General features: G+C 43.0%; 1 protein-coding gene across 1 annotated transcript in view; it reads right to left on the reverse strand.

Annotated features, from left to right (window-relative positions):
* Positions 1-13,518: 13,518 nt before the first annotated feature.
* The window catches only part of LOC140332352 (uncharacterized), an 8,140-nt gene continuing 2,023 nt past the window's right edge, over positions 13,519-19,635 (reverse strand). The window contains exons 2-6 of the mRNA XM_072413625.1: positions 19,060-19,354; positions 18,661-18,755; positions 17,257-17,288; positions 16,493-16,612; positions 13,519-15,375 (exon numbers count right to left, since the gene is read on the reverse strand). Coding sequence (XP_072269726.1) covers positions 15,241-15,375; positions 16,493-16,612; positions 17,257-17,288; positions 18,661-18,755; positions 19,060-19,354 — 677 coding nt within the window. The 3' untranslated portion in view covers positions 13,519-15,240. The remainder of the gene's footprint in view (positions 15,376-16,492; positions 16,613-17,256; positions 17,289-18,660; positions 18,756-19,059; positions 19,355-19,635) is intronic.

The following is a 19,635-nucleotide window of genomic DNA, read 5'->3' on the forward strand; positions in this document are numbered from 1 at the left end:
CAGGCTCCTTTTTGTCCAGTGGAGAATATCCAGGGCTGGTGAGGTGCAGACTTTCAAGGAAAATGTGTGTGAAACACATGGGAAAGTGGAGTTCTCACAGCATGGAGAAGATAAATATGGCAGCTTTTGTACAAAGTGTTTGTAAAAGATGGCATTCCAAAATGATATATCTTTTGTTCAGTAATTCAACTTGATATCTTAAGACTGTTGAATTTCTTAAAACAAAAAAAGTTTTAGGCTGAAACTGACCAGGTCTGCTTCATAGGCTGCTATCCCAAAATATAATATCTAGCTATACAGACAATTGGTAGAGATGAGGATATCAGAATGCAGAATGGTTGCTGGGGTGGGGTAAAGATGGAGAGGTAAACTGACGGAATGGAAAGCAAGAAAATCAGTACAATAATGGAGAGTGGGGAGAATCATCTTCTGAAGAAATATTGGTAATCAGGGAAAGGGGGATAGAAAAGCCTGGAAGGGGAAAGAACATATAAGAGAGGGGTCTGAAGGTGAAAGGGCCCTGGTGAGGTCAGTACAAAGCTGAGGAAAGAAGGGTCATGGGGGAAAGAAAGTATCACGGTCCCTTCCGTGACCGAAGTTTGAGGATCTGTCAGACAAGCTGTATGTGAGGTTATCTGACAGTCTCTTTGTTTTTACTTGTTTCTGTGTTTGTAATGAGCACTCCCCTTGTATCAGCTACAGCTGGTGGTCATTACTGCTCCTCCATTTAGTCTGGCCCCACACTTCATGCTGTGCGGTTGATATTCACTGCTGGGAAGTAAAGAGCTGGAGTGTTGTCCTCTTCAGAGTTCTTGCTCCTCTGTTTGCTATTTAAGATAAACTGAACTGCTTTTGGTGTTTTGTTGTTCTTTTGTTGTTACTAGGCCTCAAGGAGACACTGGGTCTTTCATGAGAGAAGGAACCAGTAGTCTCAAGCCAGTCACTACTCCTAGGGCTTTACAGGGCTAGTAGGGCCTAGGTTCCTGTGTATGAGTATTCCCACCATCAGGGGATACTCATACTGTTAGGAGTTAGGGCTAGGATAGGGTGTCTGCAAGGGGTGACCATTCCATTTTTCCTAGCCATTGGAGGCCTAGTACTGAGCATACCCTTTCTGTTTCCCTCCCCTCCCTGTTAAACGTGACAGAAAGTTCCTGTCAGCCTTTAGAAAAGAGAGCTCTGTTTGAGGGAATCTTGATGGTGATTAACCGGGAGATCACACACACATGTGTTGGTTAACGGGTAACTGTCCCTTTTAATTTATTTGCAGAAAAGACAGTGATAAATGTTCAATGACCTTGCAGATAAATAGTAGTGGTAGATAAATAGTAGTGGTAAATCTCCAATGACTTTGCAGACAAACAGTGGTGATAACAGCTTGCAGACAAACCTTTGATTCATACACAAATGATCAGATGGAGAGTGGAGGATGCATGAGTAGCGAGGAGCAAGAACCAGGAATCAGGAGCAGGGACCAGGAAACAGGAAGTTGTTATGATCAATCTGCACTGAAAACCTTCATATAGTGCCCTCCTAGTCTCTGATTGGAGCTTGCACTGGTCATGTGCAGAGTAAGGATACGCACTGAGCATGTGCAAAGTGCGGTGCAAACTGAGCATGTGCAAAAAGGTTCATTTAGACATAGGTTTGTAACAGTGACCCCCCCCCCCCCCCCACCCGACTTAAGGGCAGCCTCTGGACACCCTCTTGACTTGGTTTCTCTGGATGCTGCCAGTGAAAGTCATTCACTAACCGGTGGCATGTACTGATGTCACAGGTTCCCATGAGATTTCCTCTAGTGAAAACCCTTTCCATTTGATAAGGTTTCATATGCCTTTACCTCTTCTTCAAGATTTAACTATGCCTTCCTTCCAAACAGCCAACATTCCACCCACAACAATATTCCCAAAAAATAAATATATATACATACATTTTTTATATATATAAAGAAACGGAAATGCTCCAACTCCCAGCGGCCAATGGGCATAACTGTCTCCTTACTCAAACCTCATCTAGCCACCTCAGTGGCAGCCCTGATCCGGAACAAGTGAGAAGAATACTCACCACTACCTCGGCCTGCCACCTGCACGCACCTGCCAAACACCGGCCCAAACTAAAAGAGGGTCAAGTTCGAGGCGTCTTTGTGGACAAAAAAGAGGCCCCCACATACTGGTGTTATTAGCATGTCCCTGCCTAGAGACCCCAGGTCCCTCCATCGCATTTAACTCCAAACACACCCCCTTTTCTCACCTGATGCGTTTTCGACTTCCTGATCCAAATCCACAGCCGTTTGTCATTCACCCTAACATCCACCACTACCGTAAAGACAGACTGAAACAGCACCACCTCAAAGTCATCCACACATACCTGCTTTAATTTTTGCACCAAGTCCACCAAAAATTTGAAGGACACAGGTCTCTTCAATGCTCTCCGAACACTATCCTTCTGTGGGGGATGGCATCAAGGGTCTGACAGGCCTTGAAAGGATAAAATCCTTTCAAGGCCTGTCAGACCCTTGATGCCATCCCCCACACCCAAGAGTTTAAACAAACAGGCCAAAGCAGCCAACTTCCTGCTTATAGCTACTCCGGATACCCCCTGCTGAAAATTACAAACCAGGAACAACAATACCGGGGGCTCCCCCCAAGTCACCCCTAAGCCCCTACTGTTCTAAAAACAAAACCCATTCCTACCATGTATTAACATACACTCTCCACGTTTCAACACTGAGTGACCTCCTGATCAACATGGCGACAACCCCTTGACAATCCCCCACAGTTGAGGTGAACCGGGCACCCTGTTCCGCTCTGCTCCCAGCACTAGCACCCAGAATCTGTCCCACTGAAAACAAAAAAGTGAGTCAGGTATCTCGCTAACTCGTCCTAGAACATGAACAGCCCTCAAAGAAATATTCAACCGTAAACACAAAAGGACCAGATAGCGCAGCAAACACACAACCGGAGGAGAAGATGCTGTATTCTTGTTCACAGTCCAAACAACTCCCAGATTGTCACAATGAAGTCTCACCTTACGATTTTGCAACAACTCCCCCCACAATACCAAGGCAACCACCACTGGAAACTGCTTTAAAAAAAACCAAGGTATTGCACAATCCCTCACCTCCTTCAGCCACACCTCAGAACTTCATCTTCCTGCAAAATATGCCCCATATCCAACTGACCCTGCCGCATCCGTGAAAAGCTCCAGTTCCTTATTCGTCACCACCTCCCCTTGCCACAGAAACTGACCATTATAAGTGTCCAAGAAACACATCCACACCTCCGGGTCCACGCGCAGAATCCTGATCAAACACACAAAATGACCCGTAGACATGACACCAGCGGTAGCAGCCGCTAGGTGCCTGCTAAACACTCAAACCATAGGTATAATCTGGCAAGCAAAGTTCAATTTGCCCAAAAGCGACTAAAGATCCCGCAACCAGATCTTCCTAGATTGCCACGCCTTTCAGACCCCCTCTCAGAGATCCTCCAACTTATCCACAGGCAACCTGCTAACCGAGTCCAACACTATTCCTAAAAAACAAATCTCTGTGGTAGGGGGCTCTGTTTTGTCATCCGCCAATGGTACCCCAAATGTTCATGCTACATGCTGCAATGTCCCCAACAGATTTGCACACACTCCAGAAATGAGAACACGATATAGAACAACCCATAAGCAAACATTTATCAACAAAATAAGCCCCTTGCCAACAACACCCTAACAACCAAAAATGTAAATGTAAAACTGGATGTACTGGTAACAACTGGAAAGCGGCTTTAATATCCGCTTTCACCATCAAACAACCCCTACGTGCCTTCCGAACCAACTCAACAGCAACATCAAAGGAGGTGTACACAAACCTGCAGTCCCCCGGGTCGATTGCGGCATTCAATGATTCCCCTTTGGAAAAAGACAGATGGTGAATCATACAGAATTTATTTGGTTCCTTTTTAATAACCACACCCAGAGGGGACACCACCTGTCTGTTGCTCAAGGGAGGCCCTTCAAAAGGACCTGCCACTTCTTTAAGCAACTTTTCCGTGATCACCTGCGGGCATCCCAGAGCAATCTGTAAATTTCCCACCTGGGGAGGGGCCCTCTCTAAACTACAGGAAATGTGAAAACCCACTGAAAAACCCCACCTCCAACAATCTGGCCGCTGTCCTATCCGGATACTTACCGAGAAAAGACAACATTTCTTGCACGCTCACCCTCGTCATACCTTTTACCCGCAGGCTCAGATGGACCACTCCTATCTTTTTCATACAGCGCCCCCCAGCATGTGCTCCCCTGCAGCTAAAGCACTCGTGCTTGAATTGACAGGTACTGCTAAACTTACAGGCTCCCTCATTATAGAGCCAACAGAAACCTTTCACTTTCCAGCCGAGGACTTCGCTGCGCCAGACCCCCTGGCTCCCGCCAGAAACGCCTGCGAACCCAGACAGGCTGGACCAGATCCATTCCAGGTTTGCTGGATCACCCAGCTTCACTGATGAAAGTGTATTTTCTCCAGCCTTGGAGAGCTTTCATAAATCAGGGTCATTGCGTCAGAGGGACGCCATATGTCGAGTACACTACTTGAGAAGTCATCAGGGTGGCAGCACGGAGGGAACGTGTTCTGGATTTTGATGGCGCACAGTTGTAATTTTTGCCAGACCAATCCAGACGCACGTTAGCAATGCGCAAAGCTCTTAAACCAGTGTTGGAGGAATTAAAATCCAAAGATATCCCCTATAGATGGGGTTTCCCCTTTCAGCTACATATCCACTCCCAAAGGCAGATGTTGACCTTTAAGAATATTGATGGCCTCCCGAAAACCATTACAGAACTTGAATTACCACCTACTGGTTGCTGGTTTCTGAACTGTTTTTGGAAAACGATGCTTTCAGTTTATATTTGCCTCTTCTTCAGATGTTTTCTAATGTATAATTTCTTTTAGGAATATGATGGTTTGGAATTAAATTGGCCTATCCAGGTCTTCATACTAAGAGTTATCCCTATCTACTATATCCATCAGTTTTACAGGACTACCTCTAGGAGTAATCGGTTTAGGCCAGAGGTCCACTAGGCCATTTATGGGGTGGGCAGGAGCACACTAGGTCTGACTCTCTGAGGCCCGCCCTAATGGCCCTGCCCCCACTAGGAACACCCCCCCGAAGGGATATCCCCCTCCTCTGTATGCATTGCAGAGCTGATGGATTTCCCTTCAGGGGGCATTATTTATTTACCGCTGCCGGTGTTACCACTTTCGCTGCTGTGGTAAATAGGGAACAGAGCTACAGCAAGAGGAGGCTCAAGAGCCCCATGTGGCTCCAGAGCTCCGGGGGCCCTGGCTCCGGTAGTTTGTTCCGAGCTATTTTTGGCCGCAACCTGCAGCTCCAGAGTTGCCAGCAGGCATTAGGCCGGATCAGCCAGGGGTCGTTAGGCCGGAACAAACTACCGGCTAGGTCGTATCTGGCCTAAAGGCCTGAGTTTGCCAACCTCTGGTCTAGGCTGTGGATACTGACTCATGACTATGATCTCAACATCTGACTGTAGCCAGACTGTAAGGAAGCGGCCTATATTTACCACTGATCCTACTGTATACCTTCATATACGCTTATGCTGCAGTTGACCCGGATTGCCTTCCGCTGTGATTGTTGCCAGTATGTGTTCCACAGCTTATTTTACTCTTCACTCCCTCTCTACAAATAGGAAGACCTTTTGGAATGACTATTTGATACAAGCTGCAACATCATATGGACATTGGATCATATCCCAGGTTTCAGTTTATGCCTTATTGTAGGCCTATTTATGTTAGTTGTTTTTCTTAGAAGTTTCATATTGTGCTTAATTATTCGAAGAGTAGTTGTTTATCTCTGTTTAATATAACAATGTCTCTGTGTGGAGGCACCTAATGTTGCTACAGGTAATAGCCCTCCATGCCCCCACATAGTGCTCTTAACTGTATAGGTTTTTTCCTTTCTAAGTCTGGTTCCCTAAGCTAGGGGCCTAGCGAGTAACTAACTTCCCAGCCTTTTACTTTTCTTTTTTCCCTTTTTGTTTTTGTTCCTGTCCTTTGGTGTTTCCCCTTTCTCTGTCTTACTTTGAAGTCCTTTCCCCTCCCTTGCCATCACCTGCCTTGAGTAGTATTATACTCTGCCCAAGCACTTAACAAGTACCTCTTTATAGGATGACCAGTATAAATTATGCACTTATAATGTAAGAGGCTTTAATGTCCCCAATAAACGGTCCCAAGTACTTTATGCTTTGCACAAAAAAAGGTGGGGATCCTCTTTTTGCAAGAAACCCTCTACCGCTCAGGGCATATACCTCAGATCCGCAACTGATATTTCCCACACTGGTTTCACAGCAACCCTACGTCCAAATCTAAAGGGGTATCTATCGGCATCCATAAGTCTGTTCCATACACTGTACTGGTTTAATAATCTGATCCAATGGTTAGATTTCTATTTTTGAAAATGGGGCTTTATGGCTTTAAGACATACACCCTAACAAATATGTATCCTCCTAATCATGACCCGATCCAATATGGCATCGATGTATTGATGGGTTTTATAGAAAGGTCAGGTCATCATTGGGCGAAACTACAATTTCGTGCTAGAACCTTCCATGGACTACTTATCAGGAGGTGTCCCATATTCGAGATCCAGGCTGATACAATTGAAGCAGGCTTTCGCCCAGTTTTCCTTAATTGATGTGTGGAGAGTTACCCATTTAAATGATAAAGATTATTCTTTTTACTCCTCGGCACATAATACGTACATTTGCTTAGATATGTTTTTAGTATCCCAACATATCCTGGTGACCCTACATGAAGCTTCCATAGGGAATGTCCTCTGGTCGGACCATGCACTGTTTTTTTTTTATCTCTGGGGTTCACGGATGTACCAAAAACTTTCTTCACATGGAAATGAATGGACAATCTGCAGATTGTGTGCAGGAGCTCCCCAACATTATCAAACACTTTCTATTAGACCATGCCACAGATGATACGCCTTAAATGTGTACTGCGGGGCCATCTGATCAAACATGCAGCTGGGCCTACAAAACACAAATCCACAACTATCAAAGGTCTGTTGGCGGCTATTGATTCGGGGCTCCTGCTATCTTTGTCCCGGAAAATACAACAATTGAGATTGCTTCTGGATGAATTTTCTCCTAAGATGAGAGATAAAACCCGTAAATTATTTTATTACCAGGGAGACAAACCTGGGAAGTTGGTAGCTAGAGCACTACATGCTAGAATTATTAGTATCACAGTGCCTTGTTAACGTCAGAGACTAGAACAGAAAACTTTCATCCCGCAGACAATTGTCTCTTCTTTTCAAGAATTTTACTCAGGTTTATACAATCTGAATGGGAAGTTTGCTGATATGGACCCGGATCTCTTTCGGTCCAAGGTACATGACTATATTTCTGACACAGCAATACCAGCTATACCTGCAGAAATGTAATCCTAATTAGAAAGCCCTTTTACCGAATTAGAATTACAAGTATGTATCTCTCCTTTAGTACCTGGTAAGAGCCCGGGCCCTGATGGGTTCACCCCTAGGTTTCACAAGATGTTCCAGGAACCATTTCACCATTTCTACTTTCTATATTTAACGCCATGTCGGCCACCTCTGTGTTTCCCATCCAATCCTTACAGGCTCCCATACCAGTGATACCCAAACCAGGTCGAGATCATACTATGTGTAGTAACTACCGACCAATTTCTTTAACTAACCTGGATATCCGGCTCTAATCCAAGTTATTGGCCAATCGATTGAAAGCCGTACCGCCTCACCTTATCCATCTTGACCGGGCAGGTTTTGTGATGGGAAGGGAAACACAATACAATACCCTAGAGCAGTCTCTCTGATAAATTGGGTTGGAAAATCTGAAGCCCCTACTTGTATTTTATCAGTTGATGCTGAAAAAGTTTTCGACCGTGTACACTGGGTCTTTCTTCAGGAAACCTTGAAACAAATAGGACTAGGTCCCAAAATGTTAGGTTGCATACAAGCTCTATACTGGCCCAACGGCCTGAATCCATGCAAATGGTATCCTGTCAGAGCCTTTACAATGGTACCAGGCAGGGGCGCCCTTTGTCCCCCCTGCTTTATATTTTAGTTATGGAACACCTAGCTAATGCTATAAGGAATAACCCAGATATTAAAGGTGTGAACATTGGGGAGAACCAATACAAACTTTCTATTTTTGCAGATGACGTGCTTCCTTATATCTCATCCCCTCATACCTCTACCGGTGATTATGCAGCAAATGGAAAGGTTTGGTATGCTAAGCAACTTTAGGGTTAATTATGATAAAACAGAAGCCTTAAATATATCGGTAGCACCTGCAGGTGTCTGTTTTAAAAAGTAATATTCCTTTTTGATGGCAAACTCAAGCCAATAAATATTTAGGGATCAATATTCCGTCTAATCTGTCTGATATTGCTGAATTAAACTACAAACCTTTGTTAAGGAATATAGACTCTGCTTTACACTCATACATTCACTTACAACTTTCATGGCTGGGAAGGGTGAATGTGGTAAAATAGTCATTCTACCTAAGGACTTTCTTCTCCACGCTTGCATTTTCCTATTTCTTTTCCTGTTTGGATCATATGATATACTCCTTTATTTGGCATGGGAAAAAAGCCCGTATAAATCAATATATCCTTACTAGGAAGAAGCTTATAGGTGGCTTAGCTGTCCCTGATTTTAAATTGTACTACAAAACTGTGGTACGTAATACTAGACTGGATTCACAATAAGAAACACAAAGCTTGGGTAACTAGTGATGAATCAGTGCTCTCAGGCCCTTTACATTTAGCCCCTTGGTTAGGGCCACAATTTAGACCCCACTGGTGTGGAACGACCTGCTGAAGCAAGGGGTCCTTTCCTCTAGACCTGGGCCACTCTCTCCATTTTTTAAAAATCCGGAGTTCACCCCATCTAAATCTAAATTTTTGAGTTGCAATATCAGTGATCATTTCAGAATCATCGCGATCCTCATTAGGGGGGATATACCTTCCATGCAGGATTTAAGGGTGCCTGGACACCAAGACGGAATTACCTGGTTGGAATATTTTCTCCATTCTCTTGACCAATATTTCTAGACCCCTTACGTATTTTGAATCTCTTATTTTGCAACATGATAGAGTGACTCATGGCATGGTGTCCATATATGATATCCTCTTAACGGAACTCCGGACCACCACGCCCATTATTATAAATACTGGGAATGTGAATTAGGATGTGGGTTAGACCCTGATGAGCTAGAAAAATCTTGTACATATGCACATAAATTATCTAGATCAGCTAGAGACCAGGAAAGAAGTTATAGGATCCTTAGCAGGTACAAATGTCCAATATCCATAGATTTACCCCACATCCTCCCAACTGCTGGAGATGTGGACCCCGGCTCCATGTTGCGTATTTGGAATCCTTGCCCCCCTATTGCTACATTGTGGAATAAGATATTTGCAGTCTACAATAAGAACATGGATAAGGATTTATCCCCACCTCCATACATTACTCTGCTCGCTATTCTTCCTGGCTCTAATAAAACTATAAAAAGAGGACTTTTGTGACACTTTATATATAGAGGATTATTGCTCATCATTGGGGTTCCTCTGAAGGCCCTACTATGGTGGAATGGATTACAGAAATGGATAGTAAAGTGAGCTTTGAATGCCAAATACTCCATAAAATGGGATATTTGGGAAATCTTTAGGCTGTCCCCCGATGTTCAAACATACCTCCAGTGAACAAGACATAAAGTATGCTTCTTATAAGATTGTGTTCCTATTCCAACTCAGTATGGTGACTGTGCTTACCTGAGGTCATTTACTATATGCTGAGTCAGCAACAACTTATGGGTATAATTGACAGCAGGTGTATCCTGACTAGCCATGTGAGCTGACGCTTTCTATGTAAAATGATTTGTGAATGCTTGTATGGTAATATTTAATACTATTATTTTGTATCATTGCCTTTTCCTGGTTGCACCACCTTCCCTTTTTGGTTGTCTATTTCTGAATTATGTTCTTTGTCTGTCTGTAATATCAATAAAGACTTATTATACATAAAAGCAGAACCTCATGTAACTTCCAGCAAATGATCACATGACCGCTGCCAAGGCATGGAAGCAGAACTGGCCAATTGGCACCTGAAGAATTCTCTCTATCAGCCAATGGTTTTATCATGTTGGGGTATATCTGCTTCTCCTCCTCTGAGCCGCCTCGTGTCTTCCAAGAGACGGAAAAGAATAGGACTCAGATAAAACTCTGTACTGAGCCATGGGAGTCAATGTGTTCTAACAATCCTTATCGACAGATTTTGCACAGACCACACACCTGAATGACTGGTGCCATCAGTTTCCTTTTGAGAAGCAATATACTTTCTTTTCCCACGCCTCACAATCTCCAATAGATTACATCTTCTGTACTGACTCCCTTTATAATTTTATATACAAACCTGAAATACTTACCATAGCACTCTCTGATCATGGTGGCTGGTGCCATGGCGCTCCCAAGGGGTGATTCGTGGTTATGGCGATTCCCCTCCTACTTACGGTAAGTAAAGATAAGTTGTTTCAAGCTGAACCTAAACCAGCATGGGCTACATATACTGACACAAACAAGGAACACAAAGATGGCCCCAATCTTTTCTGGGAGGTGGGAAAGGTATAAATGAGGGGACGTATCATTAAAAATGTCAACTCAAGTAAAAAGAAAACCCGTGCGGCATACATGGAGAACAAGCACAGACTCTGTACACTGATAGTCCCAGGGCAGCTCATAAACACGCTTGGATAGACGCAAAACCTCCATTGGATCATTGGTCAGAGAGACAGGAAGTGTACACAAAGACACACAGGGATTTAGGAGTACACAATATGGGAATAAATCGGGAAAATTGTTAGCCAATCTTATAAAGCCAGCATACAAGGCGACCCATATTTCATCTATGTACACATACACAGGGGAACTAACTAATGACCCCAAGACTAATAACGCCATACTGGAAAGATTCTACGGCAATTTATACACTACACAAATAAGCGCGATGCTTTGGACATATCTCCGTGCCTACGCTAACGTATGAACAGATTGAAATACTTAATGCAGCAATGGCTGAGCAGGAGATAAGGGGAGATATTTCCTCACTGGTAAATGATAAAGGCCCAGTATTACAAAATCCTAAAATGTTATCACGGACTTGGGTAATGTGTACAAAAAATGTGGAAAACTGGGGTGTCTCCGCTCAGGAAGAGAATATAAAAGTCCTTCTAAAACCAGGAAAGGATCCCAGACATCCGTCCTCCTACCAGCCAATATCTTTGATTACTCTGTATTCATTCAATTCATAAAAACAATACTCAATGATACAAGCCAATGTACTCTCCTCTATATTAGCTGATCGGTTGGCTGAATTTCTACCTGACCTTATTTCACCTACCCAAGGAGGATTTGTAATGGTTAGATCTGCGGTGACGAACATTTGCGAGTCCTCACAGTCCTGGGGTATTCTAAATGTCACCCCACCTTTTGGCTGAAAAGGCATTTGATATCGCCGATATCCCCTGGTTACTCCAAATTTTATGTAGGATTAGTATTAGCCGACCATACTATAGCAATGTTCTCAGGCCCCCAGGCGAGAGTTAGCACTCCAGGTTTTTTATCAAACCCGATATCCCTGGAGTGGGGCACGAGGTAGGGGTGCGCTCTGTCCTCTCCTCTCTTTAACATAGCTATTGAACCATTTATTAGATACATTATTGCTAATACTGTCCTGCATGGTATTGAACTACATGATGTACAACTTAAGGCTGCATTTTTTGCAGACGATAAACCGCTATTCACATCCAATCCTACTCAGGAGATCCCCACTGTACAAAAGGTAGAGTGTATGTTGAAAGGCAGGGCTCCGCAATCTACTCACGTGATCCACTGGTAGATCTTGATCCATGTATTGGGCACCCCTCCTCTACAACATAGCGTGTAATGTCCGGCATGTGATGGACTGGGGAGAGAAACCCCCGTACTATTCAAATTCCTTTCTGGTGCTGGTATATCCCTGGCGTCTGGCAGGACTTTTCCATTGCAGCCCTTCTCATTGCCACAAAACTTAAAGCAGAACATATTGGTGCGGCATACTACTACATGGCGGGAAGTCAGGCGTAAACCTTGCTCAATGACTAAATACTTACCGATAGTGGGTAATCCATTGTTTCCACAGGGTAATGATCATTCAGCTTACCCTAGATGGGCTAAAAAGGTATAATACCAGTAGGTGAGTCTTCCAGGGCCACTTACTATACAAGCCTTACAACGAAAGTTTGGTCAGACTGCAAAGAAACTTCACCCGCTATAATATTAGCAGTTTTACAATTAAAGTGGTCAATCATGATAGATTTGATATTTATTGACAATCACACCACCAGCCATTGCGTCTATATATCCACGTTTGCAAACATTGTATCTCAAGCCTCTGGCAGGATCTAAGATACGTGGATGGCAAAGGGACTTTGACTTCCCCGATTTGCCAGATAAACTTGTTCAGGGATATTTAGAGGTTGGCAGGACTACGCCTAATGAAAACAGGAGAGAAACACAGTTTAAAATTTCCCCACAGAGCATAGAAACTATAAAGGCCTGCAGTGGTATCTCCAAACAATTCTTCAATTAGAAGCACAAAGTGTCAGTAAGGTGGAATCACTCCGGCTACACTTAATCACCATTTCTGGGAATGTGCACTCTACATTACATACCTCGGATAACGAAGGTGGTGATCCCGTTTGAGCTGTCGTTATGTCTCTTTGGGTGTTGGGAGACATACCATGCCTTTCAATAAAGCATGGTAATTGGATTCCATTATGTCTATTGGTGGCCAGACGCACGATAATACTCCAGTAGATCAACCCAACCTCCAGTCTGGATATGATGTTGCCTTCCCTGAGAACAATGCTTTACAGGGACCTCTTGGAGGTAAATGACCCGGATGACACTGGGGTGTCTAAATTCATTGATAAATTGTTTGACTTGTATACTAGATCCAAAAGAACTGCACCAAATTCTCATCCGACACCGCCCTGAAATAGCTCTGGAGCAGTCACATACATAAATGAGGCTCCCGTATACACGGTTTGGCCTGCCTTTGTAGCTTTACCATTTGAATATATTGTGCTGTTGAGATCGGACAACCCCCCCCCCCCCCCCCCCCCCCACTCCCCAACCTGGCCATCTATATCTAAACATTTGGCCAACATCTTAACATTTTTTGAAAAAAAGTTGTTTTTACTGAAACAGACAGGACACATTACGGTTGTATGGATAAAAGTTTTCTCAGGGATGGTATCATATTGTCATTAATGTTCACCAGGATATTTGTAACTAAGCAAGAAAATTGTATGGTGTTTGTATATACCACTTATTATGTAATGTGCAATACCATTGTGGATGTTTTATTATGTCTGCCTGTCTTCATTCCTAAATAAAGTTTATTAAAAAAAATCACCCAATAAGGATAATACATTTATTAACGCGTTTCTTATAAGTGTGTACCATACGGCCACATGACAAATATAAATTGTTTCCCCGTTGGCACAACACTATACAATTCTTTTTCTGCACAAATCCTGCTCATGACATTGGGGAAGGAACTTGATTTTGGCCAACAGAAAGCACTTGCATGACTTAAACAAAAGGCTCGTTGGATGATTCTTGCTTAGGGTGCGAGAGGTCCCGGATGAGCCCATTGTTTAGGGTTTTTGTCTGTTGCTGTTGTTTAGCTGAATTGTGAGTTCTTTTGGTTTGCAGACTATTTCTGTCCATAGAAAAGACAATAATGAATCCCTTGCATGATCGGCCATCGCGGAGAATCAGCCGTCCAGGAAATGAAGTCACAATCATGTCCAATGGCCGAGGATCTGACACAGAACAAAGAGCTCAAATTCACCAATTTATAAACTGCAAAATGAACGTCCATCTTGTTTCCTGACTGCAGGACATCCAGCAATATCTGCCCCCACCCGTCTCCATTGGCCTTACTATTGCACTGTTGTTGCCCCATCACATGCGGGCTTTGCCTAGGGGGGTCTTTTTTCTAATAATATCTGTTTTCTTTTTTCTTTTGTTCCTTTGGCATCTTAGCAGTCACTTCCTGTGTACTTTCACCCCGGTGAGGTTCCCGTGGCATGTTTTGGTAAGGGTTCCCTAATAGGGACAATAGGGCCAATAGGGCCCGTATCTATGTAATGAAACAAAGTCTGTACCTGAAGAACGTGTGACAGGGTGACAACCTTGGGAGACACATAACAGGAAGAGGTAAACAAGGACCTTCATGGCGGGATCATCAGGGACTATTCCTAAATTTTAATAAAATCTTCAGGTTTTAAATTAAAAATAATCATAGGTGTTAAGTAATGTTATTATTCTTTTGTTTGTGAATTGCTTAGGAAATAAAGAAGTTTAGTAAGCCCATGGGGTCTATAAATAAAGCTGGCATTCACCAATCATTCTGCAATGGAGAATTCATCACTTTCACTACAAACACATGACACTGGAAGATTCACCACCAGAGAATGATTGATGAATGTCAGATTCACTGCTTTTATATTGTCAAGTGAAAGCCTTGGTTGTAAATGTAATCCTCTGAAGGTTGTAATGTGAACAATGATTCATAATGTATCATCATATGGGTGAATGGGGAGAGGGGTCACTACTAACCCGTGCTTTGCTGGTATGGATGGATTTTTTGGAAAGTGAACCATGGGGCTGCCGTGGTTGGTGGGTATAGGAAACGGTGAGTGGGCCAATTGTCACATCTTCCATCATCATCTTCTCTACATTTCCTGGCATTCCAAGAAATAATACCGGGAATACCTGAAGGGGAATCTCTATAGATGATGGCCCGGAGGTATTGTCAGTCCAGATTCACCCCCACCCACCACTGCATTTTAATAACTTGCCCCTTCTACTTATTCTATCCCTTTTACTTTCCCCAAACCTCAGGTCAGCTGATTTCATTTTGTATTGTTCTTCCTCAGAGTTTGATATGGAATCTGATATTGCCGGTTATTTATCAGGGATGTCTGGCCGATGTCACATCGATTTACCTTTCTCATAATTTTATTATCCTTTTATTACCAAAAAGGGAAAAGGTGACAGTGAGGAGCAAACGTTCTGCTAGGAGAGAATTATATTCCAAATAAATAGAACTCCAACCCTCAGAACCCTTCATACTCTCATCACTGATTGGCTGGTAATTGGAGGGGGCTGTACTGTCCATTGGGCAGGGGCGGATCCTGTGACCCCGAGAGCTGCAACGGAGAGGGGTGATCGCTGGATGTGTAGAGAGGATTGTGCATCATCTCAGAGGAATTCTAAAAGGAAACAACACTGTCAGAGTGATATGATGTATGTCCTCCATTACTGCAGATAATATCACTTGGATTATATATGGATCACTATCAGGTAATCATTAATATATTGCTTCTTCTATATGCTTCACTTTACCTGATTACACCGATTCAATACCAGATCATACTCTGCCAATCAGGTAATCATCAATAAATCTCTTCCTTACACACCCCAATATACCCAATCACACCACCTGTGCTATATACAGCAGATGAATATCAGATAATCATCGATAGATCTCTTCTTCTAAACCCTCCACTATCCAGGATCACAACGCCTATAATATATATTGGATTATTACCATATTCCCTAATATTCTTCCTAATACCTGATCACATACATACTCATCAGATAATCATTGATATAAATCTCCCCTTAGACACCCTATAATCCAAGATCATATCCTCTATCCCTTCCATTATCCCCAATCACACCACCTGTGATATATACGGTACATAGGTATCAGCTAATGATCAATACATCCTCTATCTCATCACCTATACTACAAAGCCTAACAGAAAAATAATACCATATATATAATAACACCAATATGACTATACTCAACATCAATATATACCCGCCTGTATACTTTCCATTATCCCAGATTACACTCCCTGCACTACACACCTTACTATAGGATAATCATCAATATATTTCCTCCTCTATACACTGCTTAGACTATACAGGTAACTATAGGATAATCGTCTATGTATCTCCTCCCTATATCCCATTATCCTTGGTCACATTTTTCTCCAGACATATATGAGATTGGTAGGTTACCTGTGGTATATATATTAGTTTTGTAGGTCACCTGTGGTGTATATATGAGATTGGTAGGTCACCTGTGGTGTATATATGAGATCTGTAGGTCACCTGTGGTGTATTGTAGGTCACCTGTGGTGTATATATGAGAACTGTAGGTCACCTGTGGTGTATATATAAGATTGTTCAGTCACCTGTGGTGTATATTTGAGATTTGTATGTAACCTGTGGTGTAAATATGAGATCTGTAGGTCACCTGTGGTGCATGTGTGAGATCTGTAGGTCACCTGTGGTGTATCTATGGGATTTGCAGGTCACCTGTGGTGTATCTGTAATTTCCTGGTAGATGTGACCAGTTGCATTGTATATGGGGGGCAGATCTGTGGTCCCGGGGTGTGTGGTCTTAGCATAGACTGTAACCACCTTCTTCTCGGTCACCTGCGGACATTTTTAGGAAATACAAAGAGCTTGCATTAGAAATCAGAGAAGGCAGTGACGGGAATCTGTAGGATATTTCAGCATAGTATATATTTTTTTTTACCATTCAGATTTTATATTGCAAATGATCACTTCATGTACAGTGCGTCTATAATATCATAATATCCATAACACAATACTGATTTTATAAGATGTTTTACTTTCTGGTTTCTCTCCTCCAGGAATAACTGGATTTTCCATTAAATCAGAAAGTGGTGCAACAAAACGGTTTTGTCTCCATTGCTTTTGCATGTGCTGACATTTTCTGCCTTAATATATGTGTTATACAATGAGGAGCCTGCAGGGGGCGTGTCTGGGAATCCCTGTCCTGCATCATGATTGGTGGTTCCATAATAATGATTCAGTGCATGGGGTGATGCAGGTCATGACTGAGGGGTCTCTTCTAAAATATTTTCTGATCAATTATTTGATTTTCTTTTTTAGATTTTATTTTGTGGTTTACGTTTTCATCGGATGCCATTGGATTTGTGTTATTGCACTGACATGTGTTGGGGGTTTGCTTCATGATGGTTTTTGATTTGTGATGGGGATTAGGACATGTTCCTCCCATGTAAGGTGGGATCATTATACATTTCTTTGCTTACCTGATCAGTGGCGCCCCCTGCCTTGAGGGTACCTGGGGAAACATTTGGACAAGGGAGCTGTTAGTATATAAATAAAGACCAAGAAACAAATAAAAAAACAAGTCCTGTATTATTCAATGCAGAGTGCAGTAACCAATCAGCATTTAATATTCTTGGCCTTGGTTACTGATAAATATCAGAGCAAAATTTGCGTCAGCCAATCAACTTCCCCAAAATAAACCTAAAAGTTACTTTAGAGGTGGCAGAAGAGATGAGTAGTACCCCCAGGGGGCAGTGTGTTCCTGGGAGGTGAAGAATGAAGAACAACGAACGGTAAATCCCCCGCTTAGTGCAGACCCCCATCCCAGGTGACAGCGATCCCCCTTAGTCCCCCAGACATACACACTTACCTTCATGGTATGAGATATATCCTCTATACATTCTATAGAAACCAATGGACCCTTCACAGCGGGGCACTTACAGAGCTGGCCATAGACAACCGCCCCCTAGGGAGAGTGGATGGTGGGGCCCTTTATAATGGTCACAGAAGGGGGTTTTCACTCCAATAAATTATAAATCTTTTCCATACTGCAGTTTTAATCTCTTCTATCTGCATGGAGTTTGTAGGTTCTCCCTGTGTCTGCATGGGTTTCATCCCACAAACACGCAGTTAGGTAAATTGGCTTCACCCCCAAATTGACCTTTTTGTATGAAAGACATCTGACTATGGGAGGAACATTAGATTGTGAGCTCCTTTGAGGAAAAGCTAGTCACATGACTATGGACTTTGTACAGTGCTGCATAATATATTGGCGCTATATAAATATTGTGTAATAATAATATTAGGACCAGACCACAAAATCCCCCCTCACCTCCTCCCCATAACCTAGTGGGGAGATGTTTTGTAGTATATAGAGAATTTAGAGCAATGTCACTGATAAGGGTGAGGCTTAGAGAGGAGGGAAATGAAGGAAGTATGATGTCAGTGTTTGGACTTTAGGGCCCCATTAATGGATTGGACCCATTTGGAGGGGGGGGGATATAACAGAACCTTTTTTATTGTTGGGGTCACTTACACCTGATTTATGATAGTGAATACACCCAAGGGTGAGAATCCTGATCACATTATCCAGATGAGATGATTCACACAACATTACCTGACATTCACACATTGGTTTCACCAACCCCCCCCCCCCGTTCCCCACCCAGGGCTCCCGAAGTGATGATATGAACAGCGATCTTCATCAGCCAATCCAATATCTTCTCTTGTCAGCTGACCTGGGCTGTGATTGGTTGCAATTGGTGAACACTTTGCCTATTTTGTTACCAATCATTGATCCTCATTGGCTGGACTGTGGGGGGAGGGGAAATTCTCCTCCTCTGCGGTGCCAGGAAACACATCGACCAATCAGAACATTTCCTCACCTTGGGATTTTTTTTTATTTTTCCATAGTAAGGCGGAGCAGACGGCCAGGATGAGCAGAATGAAGACAAGGAGGGCAATGACGGCGTACAATACACTGAAAGAGAGAAAAGAGCAGAACGGTCACCTCGGCTCCGATTCCCGCTTCCTATCCCAGTCTGCCCACCGCTCACATGTCATCCAATCAGCAGCCTGTACAGCTGATGTCTCATTCCTGCCCGAATTAAAATATTAATTCAATATTTTAATAAATTCTTGTTTATTATAAATCTTTTTGTGTGTCCCTCCGCAAGATTCGTGGAGACAAGTGTGGCCCCTGAGTTGGACACTTTCATTTTTTACATTTACATATTTTCATATATTTCCAATATTTCCTGTTTCTCCTGACTTTGTCATCTTACCCATCGGCTTCCTCTTCCTCTTCCTCTTCCTCTTCTTGTTCCATGTCACCTTCATTCTCATCCTCAGTCTCCTCTCCTCCACCATCGGCCAGTTTTGGATCTCGGTCGGATTTTCTATCCTCTTCCTCGCTGCTGTCATCCTTACAAGCCAGTTTCTTGTTTGTATTCTTTTTGTTATTTTTCTTTGGTTTGTTTTTGTTTTTACATTTCTGGGATTTGTTCCCTTCTTTGGTTTTATATTCATTGCTGCGAGGTTCCTCCCGGTCCGAAAGAAACATGGCGGGCGTATTCAGATCTAAAGGAAGAGCACAAACTGAGTGAGACCTTTGTACGCTTCTTCACTGCATGGGTGGCAAAACAGTGCCGGTAGGTGGAAGGTTTGTGTTTGTCCTATGAATAATAATTGCCCCAGAGAAGGGGTAAATTCCCAGACCAGAAAAAATGTTGGTTATCAAAATGATAACAGAAACGTGTCAGTCCCTTTCTGTTCACCAAAGCCAATCCAAGTCTCATCCCCCTAGTCGTCCTAAATGTAGTCACCCCCAGTGGGCCTTCTCTAAATGTAGTCACCCCCAG

Source organism: Pyxicephalus adspersus, chromosome 6, assembly GCF_032062135.1.
Source record: "Pyxicephalus adspersus chromosome 6, UCB_Pads_2.0, whole genome shotgun sequence".
Taxonomy (NCBI): Eukaryota; Metazoa; Chordata; class Amphibia; order Anura; family Pyxicephalidae; genus Pyxicephalus; species Pyxicephalus adspersus.